This window comes from Erpetoichthys calabaricus, chromosome 1, assembly GCF_900747795.2.
Source record: "Erpetoichthys calabaricus chromosome 1, fErpCal1.3, whole genome shotgun sequence".
NCBI classification, from domain to species: domain Eukaryota; kingdom Metazoa; phylum Chordata; class Cladistia; order Polypteriformes; family Polypteridae; genus Erpetoichthys; species Erpetoichthys calabaricus.
In genome coordinates this window covers 339,505,137-339,530,080 of record NC_041394.2, presented here as the reverse complement: position 1 = coordinate 339,530,080, position 24,944 = coordinate 339,505,137, and the positions used below count along the sequence as shown (strand labels likewise).

General features: G+C 40.7%; 1 protein-coding gene across 1 annotated transcript; it reads right to left on the bottom strand.

Moving 5' to 3' along the window:
* Nucleotides 1–6,107: 6,107 nt before the first annotated feature.
* Nucleotides 6,108–24,789, bottom strand: LOC114667452 (oocyte zinc finger protein XlCOF20-like). Its single transcript, XM_028822763.2, has 3 exons — nt 24,697–24,789; nt 17,618–18,065; nt 6,108–7,197 (listed from the first exon to the last, which is right to left on the bottom strand). The coding sequence occupies exons 2-3, from the start codon at nt 18,024–18,026 to the stop codon at nt 6,245–6,247; spliced, it is 1,362 nt and encodes a 453-aa protein (XP_028678596.1). The 5' UTR covers nt 18,027–18,065; nt 24,697–24,789; the 3' UTR covers nt 6,108–6,244.
* Nucleotides 24,790–24,944: the final 155 nt, after the last annotated feature.

Sequence of the window (24,944 nt, the reverse complement as noted above, 5' to 3'; positions counted from 1 at the left end):
AGCCTTCCAGAGCAGCGACGAAAAATAGCAGACTGTATAGATCAAGATCCTACCTTGGTATTGTCTTGCTATAGACTTTCCCATCTGTAATGCCGCGTAAATCGTCAGTAAAGAAAGCGGTTATTTTCTCTTATGTGATTTTTACTGCCGTATCACTATGGGAGGGATATCGTCTTTTAATATCATATCTATATAGTATTGGGTTACTTAAAACACTGAAATTACAAAAGAACTTATTCCAACTAGGGAGGTATCGCCCCCTAAAAGGAAACACTATTTTGTAAACCTGTAACTGTACTGGGATTGGGTACTGGCGGGAGGGGCTGACCGCACACGGCGAGTGTATAGTTTTCAGTTCATCTGAGATTCGTAAACAAGCTCAACATGGGATTTGACGTACATACGGTTTTAAAAATCCTTTATTTTGTGTGTGTGTGTGTGTGTGTGTGTGTGTATACACCATTTTTTCCTTTCTAGCATAAGCAAAATTTTAACAAGGTTATATACACGAGGCCCCAGGTGACTGTGGAATCATTTGGCATTTTTTGCTGTGAAGAAGGATGAACTGATGTTAATCAGATAATTACAGTTGTTTCCTTTGGCAATTTCAGTAATTTATTAGATCATTCGGTAAAGCTCCCACTTTATTCTACTTACCTTTCTCCGTAGGTCAGGTTTTTGGCCATTACACTTACACCATGGAGACAGACGCTCACTCCTTTTAAGAAACAGAAGGATACAATTTATTAATAAACAGGAGGATTCTATGAAAAATGATATACAAGCATTGAAGAAGGGGCACAAGACAAACGTGGCACAGAAGAGGCCGTCTGTTTGTACTAGATTTTTCTTGCTTTTACAAGCTTTTCAGTTTAGCATTTCCTTTTGAATTTTAACATAACATCACAGTCATAAGAATTTTGACAAAAGAGAGGTGACCATTAAGTTCACCAGACTCATTTGTTTAGCTAATAGCTAAGCTGTTGGCTCACCCTGCTCAAACGCACAGCCTTGATTACGAGAGGGCTAAACTCTTATGTTGTGATTCAAGGGTTTTGCTTCTAATCTAGTGTTTTGTCTTGGTAGAGTAATATATTACTCTGCTTTCCCCTTTTGTATTATTAATATGTAGCCTTTGTCACAATGCCTCAAATCTCACAGACTTACCACTGTTTATAAGGTATTGTACTTTATAACTTCTCCCCACCTTCCCTTCTATATCTATAACCTCATTCAACTAGGTGAAGTAAAAGACAAGCAGAAGTTTAGTTACAATTTAAACAATATTATTTATGATATTACCAAAAATATAACAATATGCAAAGTACATTTGAACATTGGCAACCATACAACCTGATAAATGGTGATGTGTAGTTTCAGGTGGCACACAGACTTATTAGTTACTTAAAATGTCTCTAGTTAAGGCATCATTTGTGGTCAGCTTTCTTCAGAACAGGCCGCATGCCTGTCTCAATATGGCTGCCGAGCTGTGCTCTTCAGTGTGTTGTCCTTTTCAATTCATGGTGTGTGAGATGCTCCTTCATCATTTGGTAAGAGAGAGAGTGAGTGAGGGAGTGAGCAAATTTATAGATTCTCTGTCCAACCCCTAGAGCCAATACAGCGTCATGGTATTTAAAGGCTCCTGATACAAGCCAGTCCCAAACAGCTACACTTCAGACCAATGGGGGGATTGAACATCTTCACACCTGCCCCCCAAAACCATATGTTAAGGTAAAGCTTGGCGGTTAGGCCGCCTGGCTATCCTGCGGGGGGTTGAGAGAGAAGACTTTAGCAGAGACACACTTGCCAAACTGGTTATGAGGCACTTCTCCCCCAACTCTATCGTAAAATTCAAAGAGACATGAATGCTTCTCACTAATGTACAGTGATCCCTCGCTATATCACGCTTCGACTTTCGCGGCTTCACTCTATTGCGATTTTTTCTCATACACGCTTACGTCACTACGCATGTGCTTTCTGAGAACTTTTATCTAAGCCCCATGATGGCTCCTAAACGTGCTGCTTTTTCTAAGCCTTCTGACAATGAAACTAAGTGCCGGAGGAAGATGCTTACCATCCAGGAGAAAGTGAAACTCTTTTGGATATGATCAAAGATGGCAATACCCTACAAAAACCTCCTCACGCATACGAAAAGACAGCGCCAGCAACTGCCTATCAAGATGTTCTTCAGCCGCACACCCAGACACCCACTGCCTACTCCTAGTACTCCTTCAGCGGAAGAAGACAACGACGCACCTGCTGAAGATACTGCACCACCTGAAGACTCTCCTACTGAGGTCGTGCCTTCATAGGTTAGTGGTTGTGTGTAAGAACTGTGTGTGTGTGTGTAATTTAATGTACAGTACAATAATAATAATGATATTTGTAACGTCTAATATGTCTTATTTTCTCTAATTTTGTCTAATATATTGGGTAATACGAGGGTAATGGTGTCTAAAGGGTGTTATTTCATATCTAGAGGGATCTAATAATGTTAAAACACATATTTAGAAGGTTGTAAACAGGTTTTCTATACTCTAACTGCGAAAATATCCACATTACTAACCGAGAATGCTAAACTGGATGGACGCAGGGACATCCGGCCATGGGCCGTAGCCGCAAAAAGATGTACTGCGCAGGCGCCCCAAGAAATGAGGCACCGCGAGAGGCCGCCGCGACCACAGGAAAAAGGAGTGAGCACAGAAAAAAGGAGTCAAACGCAGGCGACGCACACAGCGCTGCACGAAAGCCATTGCACACGAAACAAAAAGAACCCGCAACCCCCCCCCCCACAAGCAACGGATGGGACACACACAAAGAGGAGGATTCAACAAGCCCCTGGCACACAAAAAGAAAGAAGACGCTCGCGCCCCACCAATCCCACCACTCCCTCCAAGCAACATCCCCCCCAGACGCCGGCAAAGCACACAGCGCCGCACGAATCCCATTGCACACGAAACGGGACACACACAAAGAGGAGGATTCAACAAGCTCCTACCACACCAAAAAAAGAAGCCGTGACCACCACACCAAGCCCATTACAGACGAAACGGGACAGACTACAGACATGGCACACGAAACGTTCACAACAACAACGATTCAGACCCACAAACACACTAACATCAATAAGAAGTGACACCCAAAGTCCCATTTCTAAAGGAACCGTCTGCAGACACCTGCTAAACACTTGCGCCACTTAGCTGACAACGCGTTCAATAATGAGTCCAGTATTGAGGAAAATTCATTGGGATTAATGAATGTCATTTGCAATCATTGTCATTCACTTAACTTCCCTGAAGAAACAACTGGCAATACAAGTAATGAATTTACACGTTGTTATCAAAACGGTCAAATTAGACTGCCTCCTTTACATTCATATCCTGTATATCTACAGAAGCTTCTAACTAACGATGTACCTGAAAGTGAAATCTTTATCAACTGCATTAGATCCTACAAATCAGTATCCACTATGAACATTAACGGTGGCACTGCACATGACATCAGTCTTGCAAAACTGTTAATTATTGATGAATGTACAATGGCATCCACTCACTTACTCAACACCATTCATAAACTTCTACAAACGTTTATGAATAATAATCTTCCCTTTGGAGGAAAGGTACTTTTATTACGAGGAGATTTTAGACAGTGCTTAGCTATTGTTCCACATTCCATGCGCTCAGCTATTGTTCAGTGCACCTTAAAAAACGCAGACAATTGACATTGCTTTCAAAAGATACAGTTAGTAAAAAAGATACGATGTCCAGATCCAGATCATAACAATTGGTTATTACAACTGGGAGATGGTATATTCACCAATACAGATGGACTTCAGCCACATATTATTACAATTCCTCAAGCCTTTATCTGCGCCGACTTAGTTACAGACAGATTTGGAACAGCAATCTCATTAGACCAAATGCCCCTTTTAACACAACGCGCTATTATGTCCAAACAATATTAATGTAGATAACATAAATACCCAAGTCATTGCATTACTTCCTGGAGAGACACAACTCTTTCTAAGCTCTGACAAAGTTGACTCTGATCACAACAATAACCATCTTCATTGACCTTACAAGTTCTGACCTGGAATTACCTTTTACACTTAAACGGCGTGTACAAAGAAATTTTCCAATAACCCTTTACACTGTGCCACACACTTTATTGTTTGCTTTCTATTTGCATCATCTACACCTTCACACTATTCTATATCTCATTCATACATCTCACTCTTTGTCATTCCCAACACCAGGGGTTGGCGAGCGAAGCGAGCAGGGGGCGGAGCCCCCTAGTTCAATTTATAAATAAAGAATCCTACTTCGCGAAAATTCATTTATCACGGTAGAGTCTGGAACGGATTAACCGTTATAAACGAGGGTTCACTGTAACACTAATATTACGTTGCTTTGCCTAAGTTACAAATAAAGACATACAAAATATTTATCAACTTATATGCAAAATCTCACAACATCTAGAAAAACGTATAATAAATAATGTTTACCTGACACCATCATGAGCCTGCAATAACACTAACAATCAAACATGACAGAGGGGTCTTTAGCAGGCTGTTTACTGGCTAGTAAGAGTTCTAATTTATTTTGGCACAGATAGCACATGGTGTAAAAAAATTATAACATATTGTGATATTTCAGACCCCATATACAGACAGGCAGACACCAAATGTCCAAAACTCACACATTTAATTATATTCTTCAACATTGTACAGCACCACACAATGCTCAAACCAGCTAAACTCACACAAGCTCCGTACCCCTTCCTCCCAACTCTGGCTCGACTAATGGAGTGAGGCAGCCCCTTTTATAATGCCCCGGATGTGCTCCAGGTGCTTTGCGAGGATCTTCTGGCGGCATTTCCTGGTGTGGCGGAGGTGCAGCATGAGCACCTGGAAGCACCCTGGGTGTGCCTGGAATCCTGCAATCCAGGGCTCCACAATCCTCTGGGTGCACCCTGGCGGTGGCCATGGGCCCCAACAGGGTTGAGCTTCTAAGCTCTGATCCTGTGGCCCCGATGCAGACCAGGGAAGCTCCCCACTCGTGGCCCAGGGGAGGTATTGTCCCTCTCTTGGTCCTTCCAGGCATCCCAGGCTAGGGTTAAAAATTGATCACTATTCATTTTTACAAGCTTGAATCAAGTGAAAGGTCTACTGTTTTTCTACCAAGTCACATTTACAAAGCACCTATCATTTAATCAGAATACAACATGGCACAGAATGGAAAGTAGCCTTTAAAACATCTGACAGTCATAATGAGTATAAAGTGAAGCCGTATAGTTTAGCAAATGCACCAATTGCCAGAGACTTTTGTATGATGGACTGTTTTAGTTTATTTGACATATTAATCTTCCCAAGTAGTACCGCTAATCATATGATATATGGATGAGAAGTCGAACAAACTTTATGAGGAACAAGAAAAATGTGAATTTCACAGTGAGTCCGTTTTATTTTTGGATGATTACAGCTCATGGAGAACGATGAGAGCATGGAGTGAGCTAAACTTTCAACTGTTTTTAAATTGGAATAACCCAGAAACCGTTAAACAAGTTGAAAGGGATAGAACAAATAGAAATGTATTTACCGCAAAGGGGAAAATTGAAAAATATAAATATTATATTAAAATAATCCCACCACCAAAAAAAAACCAACATAACTTATTATTCAAGCCAGAAGTTCTTAATAAATAAAGTTAATAAATAAGTTAATAACAGTCTTGCAGGTGGCCGTAAGATGGTCAGACCTACCCTGTTGTATCTCAGGTTTACATTGAAAGGTATTGACATTTAAATGGAGCAGATCCAGCTTGCTGTGCCCACAAATATGTCCCCTTGGTTGAAGTCATCAGCACTGTAGGGTCAGAATGATTCATCATTTGAATATTAATAAAACAGTGAATAGTTTCTGTTGCCAAGGTAATGGATGAATTCAGTCAGCATTTTTTGTCGACGGTTCCATTGTGCTGGGGACATCGATATCGTCCACCTGGACTGTGACCACATTGGAGGGCATCTTCGCTTTATCTGAAGACCACCACCTACTGTACCTGAGAGCTGAGGCACCTAGTGGGCACATTTTTATGTAGGGGGGTGAGTTTAGTTTATTTTCATACTATAAGAGTAGATTCACCTTGATAAGACTGGCTATGGTTCTTACACAATCAAGATCAACACATGAAGATACTTCTCAAGAATTGAGCCACTGGGAGGATTCCATTTCTTCCTTCTTCACCTAACAATTTACTCCTTCGACGCTTCCTCTTTCTCCATTGTGAACTGCAGAGTGTTTCTTAAGACTGCTTATACGAGAAAATAGTCTGCCGCATTCGGAACATAAGTATGACTTCCCTTCAGTGTGAGTTCTCGTGTGCCTCCACAAGCTACTCCTGTCAGAGAATTGTTTGCCACATTCAGCACAATATGGTTTCTCTCCTGTGTGAATTCTGCTGTGTATCTGAAAAGTCCTCCTGTGACAGAATTGTTTCCCACATTCAGAACAGCAAACAGGCTTTCCTCCAGTTCGAATTCTTTGGTGGCTTCGAAGACTACTCCTGTCAGAGAATTGCTTGCCACATTCAGAACAACTATATGGCTTTTCTCCTGTGTGAATTCTTTTGTGGCTCTGAAGATGGTTTCTTTGTGAAAACTGTTTGCCACATTCAGAACAGCAAAACGGCTTCTCTCCCGTGTGAGTTTTAATGTGTACTTGAAGAGTAGTACTGTGAGAAAATCGTTTACCACATTCAAAGCAGCAATACGGCTTCTCTCCTGTGTGAAGTCTTTGATGGTTCTGAAGATGGCTTCTTTTTGAAAAGTGTTTGCCACATTCTTTACAACAATAAGGCTTCTCTCCTGTGTGAATGCTTTTGTGGCTCTGAAGGCCACTCTTAAGAAAGAATTGTTTGCCACATTCAGGGCAACAATATTGCTTCTCTCCTGTGTGGATTTTTTTGTGGGTCTGAAGACTACTCTTGTAACAGAATTGTTTGCCACATTCTGAACAGCAAAATGGCTTCTCTCTATGAATTCTTTTGTGGCTCTGAAGATTGCTTCTTTGTGAAAACTGTTTTCCACATTCAGAACAACAATATGGTTTCTCTCCTGTGTGAGTTCTTTTGTGGATTTGAAGTTTACTTTTGTCAGAGAATTGTTTACCACATTCAGAACAGCAGTGACATTTGATTCCTGTATAATATTTAAAAAAAAAACAAAAAAAAACAAAAGCTTATTTTTTAATCCATTTCCTTCATTTTACATCAAGTCAAAACATGAAATATATTATGGTGAACTTCGTGAACAAACTTTGATTAGAATAAGCAATCATAAAACATAAGATGCAAATTGAAATACACTCAAGTTGTTAATTTTACTTTCTGTATTATAACTACTAACCACATAGCATCATCACAGGAGCCAAGATGTTTAAATAGTAAACTGAAAGAAGTGGGAGTTCAGGATGATATTTGTCGATGGGAGCAGAACTGGCTCAGGCACAGGAAGCAGAGGATGATGGTGTGAGGAACGTCAACAGAACTGACCGATGTTAAGAGTGGTGACCAGCAGGAGTCAGTGCTAGGGCCGCTGCTATTTTAATATATATACATGATTTGGACAGGAGTATAAATAACAAGCTGGTTAAGTTTGCTGATGATACCAAGATTAGCAGATAATTTGGAATCCTTTATATCATTACAGAAAGACTTGGATAACATACAGGCTTGGGCAGATTTGTGCAGATGAAACTTAAGGTCAGCAAATATAAACTATTACACATAGGAAGTAGAAATGTTAGGTTTAAATACACAATGGGAGGTCTGAAACTATAAAGTCCACCTTACGAGAAGGATTTAGGAGTCGTAGTGTGAACTCTAAGCTATCAACAGGCAGACAGTTTTCAGAAGCCATTAAGAAGGCTAAAAGAATATCAGGTTATATAGCGCCTTGATGTGTGGAGTACAAGTCACAGGAGGTTCTGCTCAGGCTTTATAACACACTGGTGAGGCCTCATCTGGAGTCCTGTGTGCAGTTTGGGTCTCCAGGCTACAAAAAGACCATAGCAGCACTAGAAAAGGTCCAGAGAAAAGCGACTAGGCTGATTCAGGGCTACAGGGGGTGAATTATGAAGAAAGATTAAAAGAGCTGAGCTTTTACAGTTTAAGCAAAAGAAGATTAAGAGGTGACCTGATTGAAGGGTTTAAAATAATGAAGGGAAATAGTCCAGTGGAACGAGACTTATTTTAAAATGAGTTCATCAAGAACATGTGGACAAAGTTGGAAACATGTTAAGGGTAAATTAGGCACAAACATTAGGAAGCTTTTCTTTGCACAGAGAACCACAGACACGCAGAATAAGTGACACATTAGTGTAGTAAACAGTAGAACTTTAGGGACTTTTAAAGCAAAACTTGAGGTTATTTTAGAAGAATTAAGTGGATATGACTGGCAAGCTTTGTTGGGCTGAACGGCCTGTTCTTATCTAGGTTGTTCTAATGAATAAATGACATGCGAGAGGCACAACTGACAAGATTAATGATCAGTATTTTGTCATTATACTGAAAATATTATTCAAAATTACAGTTCGGTCCATAGGTAATTGGACAGTGACATAATTTTCATAATTTTCACTCTAAACACCACCACTACTACCACTACTACTACTACTACTTCTTTCGGCTGCTCCCGTTAGGGGTTGCCACAGCATATCATCTTCTTCCATATTTTCCTCTCCTCTACATCTCCATCACCTGCATGTCCTCTCTCACCACATCCATAAACCTTCTCATAGGCCTTCCTTTTTTCCTCTTGCCTGGTAGCTCTATCCTTAGCATCCTTCTCCCAATATACCTAGCATCTCTCCTCTGCACATGTCCAAACCAACGCAATCTCGCCTCTCTGACTTTGTCTCCCAACCGTCCTACTTGAGCTGACCCTCTAATGTACTCATTTCAAATCCTATCCATCCTCGTCACACCCAGTGCAAATCTTAGCATCTTTAACTCTGACACCTGCAGTCTAAACTCCACCACAATAGAGTTAACATGAAGAAATGATTACATGATCAAAGTGTAGGCTGTCTGCATTAATTCAAAGGGTTTAAACAGAAATAATTAATTCAAAGGGTTTAAACAAAACAAACCCATCAGAGAGGGAGAGCAGAAACACCAGAAGTGGACAGATCAACCATTTGGTAAATTCGTAAACAGAATGACTGGTGAACCATGGAAGACAAGTGTGCCCTTCCCCTTGTGGACAAAAAATTCACAACATTTAGCCAAACCAAGAACGCTCTCTTGGAGGTAAGATCTATCATTGCCAAAGTCTACAATCAAGGGAAGACATCATGAAAGTAAAGACAGAGGGTTTACCACAAGGTTGAAACCACTGATAATCCTCAAGCATAGGAAGGACAGATTAGACTTTGCCAGAAAACATTTTTTTAAAAGCCTTTCCAGTTTTGGAACAGTTTTCTTTGGATAAAGGAAACTAAGATCAATATATACCACAATGTTGGAAAGAGAGGAGTATGGAGAAGAGAAGAAATAGCTCAGGATTCGATCAATACCACATCTTCTGTGAAACCCAGTGGAGGCAGTGTTATGGCCTGATCATGCACAGGGCTGGCCCAAGCCTTTATGGGGCCCGGGATTGGTTCCTGCCTTGTGCCCTGTGTTGGCTGGGATTGGCTCCAGCAGACCCCCGTGACCCTGTGTTCGGATTCAGCGGGCTGGAAAATGGATGGATGGATGGATGTGCATCACTGGATACTGGGGTAGGATCATTGTAGTGTGTCTAGTTATATTTCGTGTATTATTGTTTAATACGGTCTTCTATTTCTCTTTTATTACTGGTTGCTGTTTTATCTCTGTGAGGGATTGTGTGTGTGTGTGTGTGAGTCGGCCCAAGGCTGGGTGAGTTCCTGTGATCTCCACCGAAAAAATAAATAAATCACCATCAAAGGCAGTGAGAATCTTAGTTGGGTTTTTTAGTCCATTACACTGTGATCCCTTTGGAATTCCCTGGATCTCGGCAGAAATTTTTCCTGATAATGTGGTCTGACCTTTAGCAATGCTACAATAACACAATCGATTTAAAATCATAAAACACAATGCTGAACATGTCATTTAAACATTGACGGTCCACTCTTGCCAGGTGTGCAACCAATGACATTAAACTGAAGGTGTGGCCTTGAGGCACCTCGCCCAATAAAAATGCACAGAAAAAGTGGGTGTTGCCCACAAAGTGATTTCTTCTTAATAAACGATCAGTTCATGAACATATAGAACAAAAAATTTGACAAAGGAGAAGAGACCATTCATCAATCCATCAAGTTTGTTGGTTTAGCTAATGGCTAAATAACTCAACAAGATACTCCTTAAAGGTTGTCGAGAGCACCTTAGAAGAAAGGGAGAAATGCTTAAAATTGGAAAATCTGACAAAAACATTTTGAAAGGACATAGGAAGACAAACTGTCAACAAGTCAAGAAAATTTAGTACCGGAGTGGACATCCTGCAAAGATCACAGCAAGGGTGAAGGTGACCTGCAGAAATCTCTTAAACGTTTGTCTTAACTATCCACTGGAAGGAAAATGCACAAATGGTATTTGGAAGACCACCACCAAGGACATCAATGCTTTCTAAACGAAACAACGCTGCACATCTGAAATTTGTAAAAGACCATTTGGCTGCTCATCAAAGACAATGTTCATGGGACAAATGAGAAAAGAATGTGAAACACCGTGTTTGTGTTACGGTTTTGCTCAGGTTGATTCTTTTCTTATGTAGTGCTTTTGTTATTTTTCAAACATTAGTTGACTTTTTATGTTGTCCATTATTTCCCTGTTTATAATTTATGTAATTTCGTGATTCTTGCTTATATTGTGTTGCTTATTAATTATCCAGCATTTTTAAAATTATGTAAATACCTCTGTGGAACCCTAAGAGGTGGGGCCTTTATATTGGAGGCTGGGGAGGATGTTCTTCAGAGGTTTATCGATGTTTGACGACAGCTTTATTGTGAATATCTAAGCCAGCCGGTCCTATTCAAAGGAGTGACATGTTATAGGAGTGACATAACAAAAGAGTAAAACCTCAGATATAAATTTCAAAGGAGTGACAACCATCCAACCAACCATCCAAGTGGTAGGTGAGGTGACAACGATTTTTTTGGCAAGCGTACTTTCAATTGTGTGTGGTCCAATAAAATGTAACTCCTTTGTTATGTCACTCCTATGAAGTGTCACTCCTTCAATACAGACCCAAGCCAGCATCATGTTCTGAGCCTGTGCAGGCCAAAGACTGCCTGCGGAGTTTGGGGTCAGGCTGCCTGGGGTGGGGTCTATATTTAGGTTAAACTAATGAAGATCCTGCCTGGTGCGAGAGTCTTTTGACAGTCTTTCACCTCTTTTTCAACATGTTGGTGTTGCCATTTCCCGATGATTTATAGGTAAAAACAGCACTGCACACCAATGCCAATACTTCAAAGTGTGGTTAGCATCATTGGATAGGACTACCTTTCATTTTCAGGTCTTGGACAGGTTGCTATCAACATGAGAAAAATTTAAAAAATTATCATTAAAACAAAACAAAATCTGATAGGAGAATATCAGGCTGCGAAAACTGCGCTAAAAGTGTTAGTCCCGAGTGTCATACGGGCAAGTGTACAGATGCGTCTTTTGTAAGCATTAGAAGTGACAATCACTCGGGCTGTAAAAGTGCTACCAGTGCTGCCGTTCATTGGAGAAGTTCCGTCTGAGGGTAGGTTTTCACTAATTATGAAATATCTGCACTTTACCAACAATGAAGACTTTGATGAGAATACCCATCCAGCCCCCAAAATGAAGAAAATATGGGGGATATACCAGGCGATTGTAGTAAAATTTCAGAGCATTCACATTCCAGACTGCGAGGTCGGCATTGATGAAAGTCTCGTGGCTTATAAGGGCAGACTGTCATGGATACAGTACATCGAGTCAAAAAGTGCAAAATTTGGCATAAAGCTTTACAAGCTTTGTGAATGTAAAACGGGATACATTTGTAATTTTGTTCTGTACACAGGGAAAGGAACAACGTTTGATCTGAAATACAATCAGTACAGCTTTGCTACGTTATCAGTGCTGACTTTGATAGATGCTTTGCTGGATCAGGTTAGTGTGAGACTATGGACAATGTTTATATTTCTTGCAGCCAGATGTCAAATAGCTCTAGTGAAAGACTGACGCACATGGAGCAGGGCGTCATGGAAGGCCTGAAGACTATAGCCGAGCTAAATTTCAGTGAGGTGCGCTAGTAGCTTGGAAAAAGGATAAAGTGCAAACGCTGAAATGAAAAGACAAGAAAGATGTTTGTCGTCTTAGAACCGTACATAATGGGGCTGCAGTCAATGTACAGGCAAAGGCGACAAGCAGGATACAAGGCCTTGTGCTGTGCTCGACTAAAATACCACAATGGGCGGCGGAGATCGTGAGGATCAAGAATGGACTTTCTATCTAATTATGTGGAGGCAACAAAAGAAATACTACAAAAAGATATTTCATCATCTGGTGGAACAGTGCATTTGGAATGCATTAGTCTTATAAAAACAAGAAGCTGGCGAAACTGAATCTCATGCAAAGTTTACATGCCAGCTTGTAGAACAAATCACTGCTGCACATCCTCCGGCCACACTACCACTAAACAGACACGGTCGACCCGGCACATCGCAGATCAATCCAGAGTGTCTTATTAGTAGATGACATTTTATTGATTATATACCTCCAACAGAAAAAGAAAATGAAATCTTACTCTGTGCAGTGTGCTGTTCAAAAACTGATAGATCTGAAAAGAAAACCCAATAAGAAACACGCTATTAATGTCCCGACTGTGAGTTGCACTGTGTCTTTAACTGCGCTTTAAGATTTACCACAAAGCACTCATTTTGAGATAATATAATAATAATAAAATAATTCATTACATTTATATAGCGCTTTTCTCAATACTCAAAGCGCTATCCACACAGGGAGGAACCAGGAAGCGAACCCACAATCTTCCACAATATATACTGTTTTGGCATCATTAGTAGTATTATCATTACTCTTATTATTGTTAATTTCATATTATTTTTATTTATCATTACTATTATTATTTGTATCATTATTATACTTTTGAGATTTAACAAAAATGAAATTTTTCATGCCAAAAAAAAAAAAAATGCAACGGTTTTTACATTTTTTTTTTTTGGAATAAAATGCAACGCTATAAGGAGGCTGTGAAAGAAAAATTAACTGCTTGCAAGCTACTAAGGGTTAAAAGCTGGCAAAGCCGTTTTGCTCTAATGGCAGGTTATTCATACAGGCGTCTGTCATAAGACAGGGTGTAGTAAGCTGACCGAGGACAACTTCCTCTTTAGGAACGCATCTGTTAAGAACAGGAAAGAAGACCTTTACTTCTTTAGGACCTCTTCTGCTACATACACAAAACAAACGGTTCGCCAATTTGCACAATATAAGATGTAATGCTTAGATAAACGATATTAAGCTTATTGATAAGTAAGGGGAGGAAAAAATATAAACCTGAGAAAAAACAGAAAACTGTGCTCTTCTGCCTTGCAATGCATGAATCCACGTACTAATCTATGACTGAATAAAAAGCCGATTGATTTAACTATTCCTGTCTTCCTCGGAGGTTACTTCCACAAGGTTAAAAGAAGTTGGATGATAAAACAAGATAATTCATTGAAACAAAGGAAGAAATCAACAAGAAAACGGCTTAAGCAGAAGGAAACTGGTATTCTGGAATGGCCAATCAGAATCCAGAGCTCGAGGCCATGGCCTGACCTGAGCACAGACGATCATTTAAGGAATCCCAGAGATATCAAGGAACTGAAAAAGTTTGGAAAGAAGGAATGGGGTAAACTTTCAAGGCTGAGCAGCAGTTACAGGAAATGTCATTTAACACAGGGGTCCCCAACTCCAGTCCTGGAGGACCACCGTGGCTGCGGGTTTTCATTCTAACTCTTTTCTTAATGAGTGACCTTTTTGTGTGGCTAATTAACTTCTTTTGAACTAATTTTAATTGATTTGTTTTGAAGACTCAGACCCCTTAATTGTTTTTTTCCTTAATTAGCAGCCAAACAATAATGAGATACAAAATGAGCTAAAACAACTGGTGTCCATCATACAATATCTAAAAATAAAGAACGATGAAGGTCTCAGGAATGTTGATCTGCTCAGGTCCTCAAAACATTTGACCAGTGGTCTTAGAAAAGAGAAAATCAACAATTTCAGAAATGTCTGCTAATGCACCACATGAGCAGCAACAAACCACAAAATTAAAGAATGGGTTTAATTAACAACAAGAATCTGCACCTCATTAAGCAGCTGGTTGGAGTGAAATTGGTTGGGAGTTTGAGGCCCTGACTTAGCTGGTCTTTTGTTGGCTCCCTCACTTCACATTTCATTTCTGTTTGGGTGCCACTTAAGGAAAGAAATGAAGCAATTCAGAGGAACAATGAAGAAATCTTAAAAAAGCAACTCAATTAAAATGAATTCACAAGAAGCTAATTAGCAGCACAAACAGAGAAATCATTTTAAAAAAAGGGTTAAAATGAAAACCTACAGCCACGGTGGTTCTCCAGGGGCCTCATGTATAACGCCGTGCGTAGAACTCACACTATAACATGGCGTAAGCACAAAAGCGGGAATGTGCGTATGCACAGAAAAATCCAGATGCAGGAATCTGTACGTACGCAAACTTCCACGTTCTTCCGCTACATAAATCCCGATCAGCGTGAAAAGTAACACACGTGCATGCGCCTTCTGTCCGGCCCCAACTCCTCCCAGAATTACGCCTCTTTGAATATGCAAATCAATATAAATAGCGTTCTGTGAAAAGACAATGGGAAAAGCACGGGGGAAAATATAAGAATTTCAGCGAATATCAAGTGGAGGCAAAGGAAAAACGTACTGTTAGTTTAAACAGTGGTATAATCAACAAAAGGAAGCTGATCGAGTGACATAGAGTGTCGGAGAAACTCGAAAGCTCAAGTTCACAAAGTCGCACAGTGCCCGAAATAAAAAAAGTCACATATCAAAGTCGCTGTGAAAAGGCGAGTCGTAGCCCACCGTCTGAGTGTCATATGAAAGCTTATTAGGGTACAGACAAAAAATAGGCACACAGTGGGGAAAAAAAGCACGAAATGTCAACTTTAATCTCGAAATTTCCACTTTAATCATGTAGTTTATTTTGCCATTAAAGTAGAACATCATAAACTTTATCTTAAAATCGTTTACTAGTTTCTCAAATTCCATTGTAACTAAAGTAGCATGTTAAATGCTTTGTTCTGTATTTGATCTTCTATGTGCTCTGTGTGTGAATCACTACCTACTTCTTAAACGGGCTCACTCTTTTTCTTTCTACAAATACCCAATCGCCACACAATCAGCTCTGTAATAGACGTGAAGCCATCTGTAAGCTTAGAATGCCGATTCTTCAAAACTCTTAAGGAACATTGAAATATCTTCGTAGTAGATGTTTAATTATTCTATCCATCTATCCTTCCAGTTTCGCGTCAGCACCAGCAAGAATACAACGCAATGCAGGAACAATCTGTGAACTAGCTAGCACTGCGGCACCGTGTCCTCACATGTTTAATTATTAACAATACAGATTATTTAAATGAAGTTAAAGTTTTATCTGTATAATCAACTTATTTTGCTGCATTTCATCTTAAAAATGATATCGTCATCATATGTAAATACGCGCTTTATAAAGTGGCGCAGGTTGTGCAATATTATAACTGTACTGCAAGTTTACAGTGAGATAATTGTACTTATAAGTATAAACAGTTCTACAAGGAGCACTTGATGGACTGATTGAGTGCGTTTATAGTTCTTGGGATGAAACTTTTTCTAAACCGCAAAGTCCGTACAGGAAAGGCTCTGAAACGTTTTGCCGTGGCTGAGGCAGCATCTGCTTCATGCTGTATACCGATAATTCCAATTAGCTGCTGCTGTGATTTCCCACTCAGATACAGTGATATAAATACTCCGAGTGGTGCAGTGAGAGTAATATGGAAAAAGATGAACTGTTGTGGCAACCCTTAACGGGAGCAGCTGAAAGAAGAAGAAGATACATTCACAGTAACAACGCTAAAGCAGTTATGGAATTCTATGGCTATTCCCTGGACCATTATATTGCTGCAAGTTAATTACAATCAGATGCATTACACTAATAAACAATATGCAGTTAGTTTCAGTGTATTTATAAAGCCGCGTCAGGAATGTGGGTCTAAGAAAGAAAGGGTGACCACACAGGAACAGTAGCATTGCTTTGACGCTGGGTGCCGCCAGTCTGCAAAATCGAGCGGAGAAATTGTGTACGCCAGGGTATGAGGTACCGTGGAAATGTGCGTGGCTTTACGCCAAGTTTAGGTTTTATACATCGCGATTTGAGCGTGGAAACGTGAGTATGCAACATTTCTGTGCATACGCAAAGTTTATACATGAGGCCCCAGGACTGGACTTGGCGACCCCTGATTTAAGCTAAAGACGGGTCAACCAGTTACTAAAGACGGGAGGTCACAGACTGGATTATGAAAGTTTCAACAATGTGTTCAGGCCTGAGAAGTCATCTAACTGTTTGTGTGTTATTAGTTTAAGTCTACTGTGTCCCTGTTAAGTTCCTGATTTTGGAATTTAACCCTTTCAGCCCTGGATTTTCTGTTTTTATGGGAGTAGTGAGAAGTCCAGCAAAATGACACCTTTTATTGGCTAACTAAAAAGATTACAATATTCAAGCTTTCAAGGCAATTCAGGCCCCTTCTTCAGGCACAAATTATTTTGTGAGGAATTCTACCTTTGGGGTGTTTAGGAAGCTCAAAAATTAAAAAAACAAAAAAATATCACTATTATTATACAATAGCTGCAGTGGGCTGGCGCCCTGCTCAGGATTTGTTTCCTGCCTTGTGCCCAGTGTTGGCTGGGATTGGCTCCAGCAGACCCCCGTGAACCTGTAGTTAGGATATAGCTGGTTGGATAATTTATGGATTTATTATACAATAGCTGACAAATACTTTAGTCTTCCTGAGGAAATAAAATTGAAAGTGAAGCTACTTACTATGTGGTGCGCACAGTCCAGAAGCGTCCATTTTCACTTCCGTGTTTCGCGGACTGTATGCCAGTCTCTCCAGTCTGCACTAATAGTAGCACTCCCGGTTCCAATGGCTGCAAACATACCTGTGCTTTACAAAAATGGCTACCTATTTATGTACTAGTAATAAGATGTCAAGGCCAAAAGGGTTGACTGAAGATCCAACACATTGTTAAGAGGAATTTATGCATAAATCCTGGGAATTCCAAAGAGTTTACAACCTTTTGTTGCAAATGTACTTTTGTATAGCACTTTTCTTTTTTTTACTGAGGACAGGCTTAGAGCGTTTGCATAATTTTACAACTATAATGCAACAACAGTAAGTTGCTAAACCTTATAACGCCATAGAGGAACTTCCAAACTACATTAAAAACCACAAGAAATCACAGCAACTTCACTATGTTTCCAAGTACAAGACTGCCCTTTGAGGCTCATAAACCCCCAATCCTAAAAATGACACCAACTTTTACTTTTCACTTACTTTTTTTAGACTTCTTCTTTGGTGGTGGTTGACCTTCCAGAGTTCTAGGAGATGAAGCTTCCTCAATCCTCTTTGTGTCAGGCTGTAATGATTCAGACTTTACATTGACAGAAGATTCGGGAGATGAAGGGGCAAACTCAGTCACTGCTCCATCCTGATGTTCATAATGAAGGTCACCTTCCTTAACACTCTGCACACTTCCAAGTTTGTGCACCACAATGCTGACACACTTTTCTTCAGCCTCTTGTTTAATACTCACTGACCCCAGTTCACAATCCTCCTCCTTAATGCTCAGACTCTCCTGTTTAGGGTGGACAAACTCCCAATCACAGTCCTCCTCCTTAATATTTAGAGTTCTTTCCTCCGTTAAATTTGCGTTACCCTCACATATCTTCTCTTTCACGTCCATCTAGACGTTACAGTAAAAAGCAGTTCGTTCTCTTTCTGTCTGTGGAAGGAATAGAATTTAATTACATCAAAACTGCATCCTTCAGATCTAAAGACATTTGATTTTCATTTCACAACACCCTCTCAGTTAAAGTTTACATCAACTCAGACAGTTCATAGAAAATTGACAGTAACTCGTCAATCTTAATATTGAATCAGGAGTGAAACAAATTTAGGGAGGAACAACTAACAGTGTAAAAAAAGGTGCTGAGGCGCAGTCACGTGAAAGCAGCAGAGTGTGCAGTGAGTATGAGAGTTTGTGAGATATACCACGTGAAAGCCAGAACTACTGGAGACGCTAGAGAAAGTTTAAGTTTGTACGTTTGTTGACCAAATAACCACACACTCACCTACCTGTACACTTGCTCTACCTCATACGTATTTCTGGCATTTCAACATTAAAGCAATGTTCCTGCAATGGTTGGATCAGTTGCTGTGTTCTAACCGACACACCACACCGACTACAGAAAACTGCAAGTTTGCCTTCTCACCTTCCTTTCCAATAAACAGAATAGAAGAAAGGAACACCATCTTGCATGATTGTAGGTCAGCAGTACTCACTACTTGGATTGAACAAACAGTGTGGTTGGAGTCCCAGAATTGCGTTAGGAGTTATTTGGAGGAATGTTTTTTGTAAGTAAGGCCTTATGATTGGGTTAAGAAACAGATGCATGTTACACAGGGTCAGATGAAGGAGAACTTAACTTGCTGGAATGCACGGCTTGTGACATGAAGAAAAAATGAGCAGAGAGAATGAAGTTTTCTAGTTTAGGTGTTATCCATGATGGTTCATTTTGATTTTTGATTGAAATTTAGTCATAGCCCTTGGTATTTGGCAACTGATTAAAACCAATCACAAAATTGTCGCCTAGTCACCCATTTACCCCGAGACAATCACAATGTTTGACTGGAGTCACAGTCTTTATAAAACCCCTTGTTCCAATTTTAAAGTGTTTTATTCTGTTGAACTGTGAATTTCCTTTCTGCAGAAAAGCTCATTGACCTGACTTTGAGCTTCTATGACAATCATTTTTTGCACTGCCATTTCAGGGACGTAAGCTTTTAGTGTTTTAAAAGTGCTGTATGGTAGGCCACCAGATTTGCTTAATGCATTATTTTAACTTAAAACTAGGGGGGCTTCGCTCACTAACCCCTTGGTCTGCACTATGAGCCAGCAACTTCATGTCTCTGCCGCTCACGTATGTGGATTTCACTTTCACCAAATAACAAATCTTTTAATTCCCGTGGATACGCCTCTTCATTGGGAAGAAACACTACTTTTCCCTGATGGAAACATGAATTAGACAATCTACAAGACAAAGTTTAAATCCGAACAATTTTTTTGATCTCTTTTTGCTGTTCCGTTATTTCACCGAGTAATAATTTCCGTTTGTTTGCGCTAATGCGATCTTTACTATCATTTTTTTGAGACTCTTGAATTTTCGTACTTCCATTACCTTTAATCTGCTCTGCATGTGTGTCACGCCAATGTTTTTGAATTCTTTACGACGTTCTACTTTGTCATCTACTCTTTGTCTTTTATTTTCAGCCCCGGGTGTGGTTAAATCTCTTGGCACAAAGTCTTGTCTTGCGGTACGTGACAGTGTCAGTCTGAAAAAGTCACATCTCATCCCAGGATTTTTTTTATATAATAGAGATACATTAATTGAATTTCTATGACAACTTAGTGGAAACAAACTAAAGCTCAATATAATTTATTCCAGAAAACATCCATTTTCTTTGCCTGCTTATCCAGGGCAATGTTTCAGGGCAGCTGTAGCCTTTCCCAGTGATCATTGGGTGGAAGGCAGGAACACCACCTGGACTAGGGACAGTTTAGCAGTTGCAGGCCACCTAACTTACATGTCGTTGGACAGAAGGAAACACACAAGCACAATCAAGGAAGGGTTCAGAAAACAACCGGAAACAAATTTTCAAACAGATGAAGCTGACATTCCGTTATCTTCAATGGGAGGAAAAATAAGGGAGAAAATCCAGTCAATTAAAACACTCTTAGTTACGTACACAATAGTCCACTAAGGATTTCTGCATAAACTAAAGCATTTAAAGCACTAGTTATTTAAGACTTTAGGCAGACAGATATTTATTTGTCCTAAGGGGAAAATCTACCTTTATACAGAAGCTCAATAAATATTATAACAGAACACCACCACCACCCAACCTCCAGAGAAGAACTACAAAAATAAAGAAAAAACGTCCGACTTTACTAAAAGAAAAGAGGACAGTCACAGTCGCAGTGAGGCCTCATGCAGGTGTATTACCCTTGGTGTAAGTGTCCATTCACACCTAAGCATTTCTCTTGTGTTTTAGTGCTCAACCAGAACTCTCCCTACACCAATTGAAAATGTATTTGCCGTTGTTGTCATTGACACTGTCCGTTTTAGCAGGAAGTGGTTTAGAAAACTCTGCACGCAGCAGATTTCGAGCACTTTCTGCCCTAAGGCCTGCTGCACTGAAGTCAATGTGAACGCTCATAACATGCTGGTAAAAGAAAACAAATAACCCTTGGGAAGCATTCTTACAGGAAGTCACTGCCTCTTCAGTTGACTGAAACTTAAAACAAAATGGCGGGGCAATTGAACACGAGTGTCCTTTGCTCCTCTAGTGACAGATTCTGAGGGTGAGGTCAAATGAACACGTATCTTGCAATCAAGTGACAAGAATTTAACAAAACAAATAGGTTGTCCCGCATGCGCATCAGAGGATCTCCTTGCAGGCGCTGTCGAGATAATGTAATAACCTGCTGGGACAGGAAGGGGCGCGATCGCTAACAGTGTCGAGAAAACACCCAGTGAGGGCCACTGACTCTACCTCTTCCGTTCAGCCTCCATAAAAGCTTGAGCTTCTGGCAAAAGCTACCTGCTGGACAGAACTCTGCTACAGAAGTGACCTGGTTTGTGGCTAACCTGCCAAACTACTTTGGTGTAAGTTTCAGCCCTGCTCTGCAGGACAGTCATGTCAAAGAAAGGAATGACCCAGTTGGTGCCCCAAATTTGTTTCATTTAGTAGAGCAGTCATTACTGCACCTGGCCACAAGGGATACAATTAGTTTTGATCATGTTAATGTTTGGAACGGTGGCACAGTGGTAGTGCTGCTGCCTCGCAGTTAGGAGACCTGGGTTTGCTTCCTGGGTTCTCCCCGTGTCTGCGTGGGTTTCCTCCGGGTGCTCCGGTTTTCTCCCACCGTCCAAAGACATGCAGGTTAGGTGCATTGGCGATCCTAAATTGTCCCTAGTGTGTGCTTGGTGTGTGTGTGTGCCCTGTGGTGGGCTGGCGCCCTGCCTGGGGTTTGTTTCCTGCCTTGCACCCTGTGTTGGCTGGGATTGGCTCCAGCAGACCCCCCATGACCCTGTAGTTAGGATATAGCGGGTTGGATAATGGATGTTTAGTACAGATATTCTAACTTATATAGCTGCCGTTCCATCATCAACTGTATGGAATTTGAATGTTCTGCCCATGCATTTCTGGACTGCTCAGTATTGAGTGTTTAACTTTGTATTATTACCTGTTTTAACATTGAATACTGGAAATGTGTCAGTAATAACTTTCAGTTAAGAAAAATAGCAAAAGACAGTGCATCAGCAGCCTTGAATTTCTGAAGTTTTATTTCCCTGGCATCGGGCTGGGAGTAAAAAGAAAAATAATTTAACTGAGGCTCTGGCATGGTTTCTGAGGGATGCTCCTATTTCCAACTTTCCTCTAAAAGAAAGGAAAAAACATTACAAAAAAAAACTTCACATTTTTAAAAATGTATTTTAAACAAAAATTTTATGGGAGCTCTGCAAAGCCCATCCTATCTCTAGTAAATTAAATCTGTGCTTACTTAAGACAGGAAATGCGTCCATATACTTGCGCCCTGGGCAGGAGCCTAAAAACACTTGCTTTCCCAATAATGGTTCCTGTCAATGTTAAATACACATTGGACAAAAAGAACACAAACATTTGGGGGAAATAATAAAAAAAAAATGTACACATATTAAAATCCCAAGTATAACACTGAACATGATAAGCTCTGTTACACTCGCCTATGACTATATTGGTGCCCCCTGTAATGGAGCCTGATGCATCCCGTGAGGACTCAGATATGTGCTTTAGTGAAATGACAACAGCGTGCATTAAGTGAGCTGTTCAGTACAAGCATTAAGGGTGTTGGAGTCCTGCCTTAAGGGACTTCATAATCATAAGAACAACTGTATGTTTAATACTGTCCACTCTAATCCAAACAGAACTATGCCATCTCAGTGAACAAGTGTAGTAAAATACGCAGTAAGCCAGCGCCATTGTGTACTTGTAATTAATTAGCATAATCTACACCTACCTCCAAAATTCAGTTCCTGTCTAACCTATAACAAGAGTTTTGGCCTCACGTTTTAAATACTCATGGACGGTCATGTTCTGTATAAAAGAAGCTTTAGGCACCAGCAGGAGGTTTACAAATAAAACTGTCTGGAAAAAGGTGCCAAGTCAAAGATGAGAGCAGCTACCTGGTACAAGCCTTAATAAATGTTTGCATACTTTACTTGAAAAAAAAAATCTCAAACAAAAGTGCTGCTCCCTAACAGAGAAGAGACCAGGGTTCGCATCATCAGTCCTCCCTGCTTTAAGTTTGCATGTTCTGGCCTTGTCAGTGTGAGTTTCCTCCGGGTGTTCCAGTTTACTAACAAAGTCATTCAATTGAGGTGAATTGGTAATGCTAAGGGCAGCATGGTGGCACAGTGGTAGCACTGCTGCCTCGCAGTAAGGCGACCTGGGTTTGCTTCCCAGGTCCTCCCTATGTGGAGTTTGCATGTTCTCCTCGTGTCTGCGTGGGTTTCCTCCCACAGTCCAAAGACATGCAGGTTAGGTGTATTGGCGATTCTAAATTGGCCCTAGTGTGTGCTTGGTGTGTGTGTCCTGCAGTGGGTTGGCACCCTGCCCAGGATTGGTTCCTGCCTTGCGCCTGTGTTGGCTGGGATTGGATCCAGCAGACCCCCCCCGTGACCCTGTGTTCAGATTCAGTGGGTTGGAAAATGGATGGATGGTGACGCTAAACTGCCTCTAGTTTGTGGTTGGGGTATATATGTGTTCAACACTGGTGCCCTCTCCAGGGTTTGTTCCTGCCTTGTGCCCTATGCTGGTTGGGATGGGCTCAAGCACCACAATCCCCACTGACATGACCCTAGACTGAAATAAGAAGGGTTAGAAAATGTCAGCCTCTTGAACAACTCGAACCAAGTTTCAAGTCTATCAGTTTCACCTGTAAATGTTGCAAACAGACATGCAAAATTTTTAATAATTTTATATTTAACACAGTAATAAACTCCTATTAAATACTATATCCACGCAATACTGTGGCTGTGCCATTGTGAAGCTTGTGTACCCCATCCCTCCTAGAGCTCCATTGTCCTCAGAATTGTGATCTTGACTAACCAATGTGCCATGGGTAACCTTAATGGGAGTGACTAGGAAAAGAACTACCCATCATTGTCCCTTACAAATATCCTAATTATATCAAACAGGGCCTTGCCAAAAAAGAGTATGCCAGGCAGTGGTGTTCACCTAAGAGTTCCTAGTCCCACACACAACCTAGTTGGGCTCAGCACGATAAAACTGCATGTATCTGATAACGTATGCAACTTAGCCTCCACTTCACCACCATGGCCTTGGACAAAACAAACACCAACAGATGTCACTGGGATATGGCGAGAAAACCAGAGCACCTGAACAGGACAGAAACCAACTAAAGGCCATCACAGGGTCACTGGTCACTTCAGTCCACGTCCATAAGCAAGCCAAGTTAGAAGAGCCAGTCGAACTGTAAACAGGCTGAGGTTCAAATTCAGTATGATGGAGCTGTGAGGCAGTACCACTAACCACAAATCTCAATGAATTTGTTTAATACACATAATAGGTATTACTGGTTTGTACCTTAACGCTAAAATATTGGATTTTGTCATATTTGATATTGTTTAAAAGACATAAAAAATCTAACTTGTTCATTAAAGCAAAGTATGTAATGCTCTCTACATTGGATTATGCAGGTCTGAGAAAGTGCAGTCGTGAACACAAATACATACGGATGATGACCTTAGCTACTTATTAACACTCAATTTATAGTTCCACAGGCAAGTTTACGAAGGTATAATGTTATGCCAGCATGACAATTTTCCCTCACTGTAACATTTGTATCCACTCTCACTCTTCTCCACGATCACGAACTCCAGTCGCTCCAGTTCGTTTTTCTCTTTTACTAAAGAGACCCGCAAACCCCGACTGACTCCCCGCTGCCCTTTCAAGTGTCCAAGACACCGACTTCGCAATTGTCTTTGAAGTGGACACGCCAACTAATAAATTGGAAAGAGGACAAGAAATTAAGTCGCGTCGTTTTTGGACTCGCCGTACTTAAGGAAGGACACGACTGATTACACCGGAAAGAGGCGGCGATGTGAAACAGAAATGGGACTTGAACGTGTGAAGTGAGCGGGACACACTAATAAATAGTAACAACACACGAGGACAGTAACGGGTTGTGTTGATAAACATAAACGTGCTGTTCGTGCCTGATTCAAGTTGCTACTGAGTGGAACGAATGAAAACTCATACATTCATAAAGTGGCACCCCGAGCACTTACCTGCTGCCTCTCGGTTTTGGGGTTCTTTCTAAATGAATTTAATCTCCTGTCTTACTCAGTGAATGATTACCTTTGCTCTCATGTACTGGACAATGCGAAGAGAAGGCGTGGCTTCAGCATCCGTCGCGCTAAATGACGTCACGCGGGCGCCTAACGGGTACACGTGACGGTATTCTAAAAAGTTACATGGAACAGCATTTGTAATGTAGAGTATGCGCCAGCACTGCCGTGATGTATTAAAATAGCCG

Coding starts and splice junctions, on each gene's coding strand:
- LOC114667452 (XM_028822763.2), bottom strand. CDS start 18,026: ATGGACGTGAAAGAGAAGATATGTGAGGGTAACGCAAATTTAACGGAG. Junction 7,198..17,617: donor AAAGAAGAAGTCTAAAAAAA/GTAAGTGAAAAG, acceptor AATATTATACAG/GAATCAAATGTCACTGCTGT.